Source organism: Emiliania huxleyi (genome assembly GCF_000372725.1).
Source record: "Emiliania huxleyi CCMP1516 unplaced genomic scaffold EMIHUscaffold_8, whole genome shotgun sequence".
NCBI classification, from domain to species: Eukaryota; Haptophyta; order Isochrysidales; family Noelaerhabdaceae; genus Emiliania; species Emiliania huxleyi.
The window spans coordinates 263,359-267,307 of record NW_005196021.1 but is presented as its reverse complement, the minus strand read 5'-3'; the positions used below and the strand labels follow the sequence as shown (position 1 = coordinate 267,307).

The following is a 3,949-nucleotide window of genomic DNA, read 5'->3' as shown; positions in this document are numbered from 1 at the left end:
GCGTCTAGGCAACCTGACGGTCACCAAGCCGGTTCCGAACTTCCTCCGGCAGTTTCAGGCGCCGCCCGAGTCGTCGATCGAGGAGGCCATCCGCCGCCGCGCCGAGGAGAAGAGAGAAGAGGACAGGCCGGAGGCGGAGGACGAGGCGCCTGTCGTGGTGGACGAGGCAGACGCGCTACCGAGTGGGCAGCGCGGCGGCTCGCTGCGGTTCAAGGGCGACGACCGGAGTGCCGCCGCAAAGTTTGTGGCGTCCGCTCACCGCTCGGCAGCGGAGCATGACGAGACACAAATGGCTGCGGCAGCCGACTCGGCTGTCGAGAAGGAGGCGAGCGGCGCGCACGTCTACCGCGCAGCGGCACCGAAGAAGGAGAAGAAGCGGAAGCCGGCCCGCGATGGTCTCCCGGCCGCCAAGGCGATAAAAAAACCAGGGCTTCTATCGTTCAACGACGAGGAGGAGTGAGATGTCGAATACCGAGTGAGCTTGTACCGTGTTATATTACATATTTTGCTTGCGGCTTGGCACAGTGTGCACGTCGTCGTCGTCGTCGACGACGTGGCGGGCCGCCCGGGATACACACGCGCCCCGCCGGCGCGGCGCGCCGGGCGCCGCGCCGGCCCCCCCGCCGGCCGCCGCGCACCTAGGCCGCCGCGCGCCCCAGGCTGCAGGCTCACGCGCTCACTGCGCGCTCACGCCGGCGGTGGCCACTTCTCTCGTCGGCCGCCTTGGTGCGCTCTCCTAGCCGGCGCGCAGCGGCCACACGGCAGCACCGCTTCACAGCGTGGCCCGCGGCGACGGCTCTTCGTTAAGCGGGTGGTGTTCACACTGACTCGGCCTGCAGGAGTCCTCCAGTCCTACCATGTGATGAGTCGGCAGGCGGTTGGTTGGGATCGGTCGTGCTCGCTCGAATGCTCCGCTTGTTTTTGTTGTTCGCTGCGCGACATCCCTCGGCACGCGCATGAATGAAATGACGCAAGGTGCTGATTGGTGCTGACTGCTATCTACCGCGTTCCGGCGGGGGAAGTTGTATAAGTACGTATATGTGTCGCTGCTTGGTGAAACTTTTCTTACTCTGTTTGGTTTGCAAGTCGACGACTCGGGCGGGGCCTGTCGCCTGTGGCTGAAACTGCCGGAGGAAGTTCGGAACCGGCTTGGTGACCGTCAGGTTGCCTAGACGCGGCTGGCGAGGTGGTCCGTCCATCGAGTGCACCACTTGAGCGCGCAGCGTACGTGCCACCGCAGCTGACCGCACGCGCAAAGCTGCGCCGGGCGTGCCCAGAAAGAAAAGATTTTTTTATCGCGAGAACACAGGGAAGAGGGGTGGGAGGATGGTACGTTCGAGCACTTGCGACAATACCTTAAAGAGACGTCACAGGTAAGTTAAGATCCGGCCAGCTAGTTTTCTCTTTTTGAGCCCCAAATTGCCAGAAGCCCAAGAGCCGAACAACCAAGAGATGCTCGCCCTCTCCAGCACGGCAGCGCTCTCCTTCGCCGGCCCCGGCCTCGCGGGCGTCTCGTCGCGGGCGGGCGGCGCGGCGATGGTGGCCAAGTCCAAGGCCATCCCCTTCCTCGACGCGCCGCCGGCGCTCGATGGCACCATGGCCGGAGACAAGGCGCGCTGCGCCCATGCCTCACCGGTCCTCCTGGAACGAGGGAGAGGGCTCTGATCTCAAGCTTGCTGCGGCTGCGGGGCGGGCGGAGTGGCACTCCGCGTGGCGTTTGCGTCCAGATGCATGCGCCCTCCCAGCTCGCCGTGCAGACCCGCTGAGCGGCGGCCGTGCTCCGCCCGTGCGCAGGGCTTTGACCCGCTGCTCCTCTCGAACGTGGTGCCCATCCAGTGGGCGCGTGAGGCGGAGCTGAAGCACGCGCGGATCTGCATGCTCGCTGTCGTCGGTCTCGCACCGCCTCGCCTCCGCCCTCACCCTCGCCGCCCCTGAGCCGCCGTCACCGCACCGCCCCCTCACCCTCAGGCTGGGTGACTGTCGACCTGGGCTTCACTGTGCCGTACGCGCCGCAAGGCGCAGCAGCGGCACGAACCGGCGCGCCGCAGTCGCGCCGCCCTGTCACCCCTCTCCCCCATCCCCCCCGGCGCAGTGTCCTCGCTCGCCGCGCACGACGCTGCTGTCGACAAGGGCGTCTTCCTCGGCCTGCTGATCCCGATCGCGCTCGTCGAGGTGTGCCAGAAGGGGGGGGGGGGGGGGGGCAAAAGGGGGGGGGGCGGGGGGGGACCGAGCACCAGCCGAGATCAGTCGAGATCATACCTCGAGGCACCCTCGCACCTCGCAACTCGCCTCTGCCCTCTCGCGCTCAACCCCACTACCCGCATCCCCGCACCCCCGCCCGCCCGGCAGGTGCTCGCCGGCATCCCGAAGTGCTTCCAGATCATGAACGAGCCCGACGCCTCCCCCGGCGGAGACTACAAGTTTGACCCTCTCGGCATCGGGGCCTCCGCCGAGATGCAGGCGAGATCTAGCGCAGAGAGCTCGCCGAGAGGTTTGCCGAGAGGTCTGTGTAGCCCCCCTCGGCATCGGGGCTGCTGAGATGCAGGCGCTGCTGCTGCCTACTCCCACTCCCCACCGCCGCCGCCCCCTCTCGCCCTCCTCGCGGAGAGCTGTTGCCACTGCCAGCCTCTGTTGCCCCACCCACCCACCCACCCCCCAAACACGCACCCGCCTCTCCTCCCGCCTCTCCTCCCGCCTCTCCTCCCACTGCCGACGCCCCCCCCCCCCCCCCTCCCCCCTCTCGCCGCAGGAGAAGGAGATCTCCAACGGCCGCCTCGCCATGCTCGCCTTCTCCGGGATCGTCACGCAAGCCGCGCTGACACAGGGCCCCTTCCCGTATACGTACAACGGTGCTCCCCCTCCCGCCAAGCAGTACCGACGCGCCCGCCCGCCATGCTCCGCCCGCACGCCGGCGCCCGCGCCTCCCGACCCCGACCCCTGACCCGACCCCGAGCCCCCGACCGCTCCTTCGCGCACCCTTCGCGCACCCTTCGCGCAGGCGTCGAGGACCTCGTCCCGCCGATGCAGTCCGTGCAGGGCGCTCTTAGCATCCTGTGAGCATCGGACTTCAGAGATGCTGAGCGCCGGTGTCGCTGCCGCGGACAAATGTGGCCGCGGTCTGTCGCCCCAACCTTTGCGTGCGCATACGCTGGCGATCTTTAGTCGTTGGTGGGTAGTGTCCACTCTCGGTCCTGCGATTGTCTCCTTTGGCTCTAAACAAACCCGGTTTTCGACCGCTCCACGCCGCGGCTGGCGGACACCCGTGCCACCGGGCACGCGCCACCCCGCCACAGTGTATGAGTACTTTATTATATAGAGCCGTATGTGTGTGTAGTTATAGAGTTACAGTTAGAGATGACAACTAGATACGCAGAGCTGGGGACCGTGTGGACGCAGCGCGAGACACACCGTCCGATGATCAGCGATGTCTCGAGCCCAACCAACACACACATATGTCATGGGGCAGACATCGTGAGACGGTCTGAGACATTGCACCATGCGCACATATCGTAGCATTGGGCCAGGTACCAATTTTGTCGAATTTATTTCAAAATCTGCAGGCGCGGAGCGCCTGCGAAAATTTTGAAGAAATTTGCTGTCGGGCCTGATTTTCATCAAGATCTTTCACATTTGCGGTGTGGAGTTGGGGGGTGGGTTAGGTTAGGGTTATTAGGGTTAGCGTTTAGCGAGGGTTAGGGTTAGGGTTAGGGTTAGGGTTAGGGTCAGGGTTAGTCTTGTTGTGTCTGTATATGCCAGCGTTCCAGGGTTCTGCGCTGGGATCTGGCCCCACAGCGCCGACGACTAAGACTCAGCCCCGCACGCTGACCTAGGGTTAGGGTTAGGGTTAGGGTTAGGGTTAGGGTTAGGGTTAGTCTTCTTGTGTTTGTATGCCAGCGTTGCAGAGTTCTGCGCTGGGATCTGGCCGCAGCGCCGACGAGTAAGACTCAGC

General features: G+C 65.1%; 1 protein-coding gene across 1 annotated transcript; it reads left to right on the top strand.

Moving 5' to 3' along the window:
- The first annotated feature begins 1,431 nt into the window (after positions 1–1,431).
- Positions 1,432–3,233, top strand: EMIHUDRAFT_414772 (hypothetical protein). The gene is made up of 7 exons (XM_005759461.1): positions 1,432–1,611; positions 1,795–1,891; positions 1,969–2,016; positions 2,093–2,172; positions 2,350–2,460; positions 2,750–2,849; positions 2,999–3,233. Exons 1-7 carry the CDS (start codon positions 1,453–1,455, stop codon positions 3,055–3,057), a joined length of 654 nt encoding a protein of 217 aa, XP_005759518.1. The 5' UTR covers positions 1,432–1,452; the 3' UTR covers positions 3,058–3,233.
- Positions 3,234–3,949: the final 716 nt, after the last annotated feature.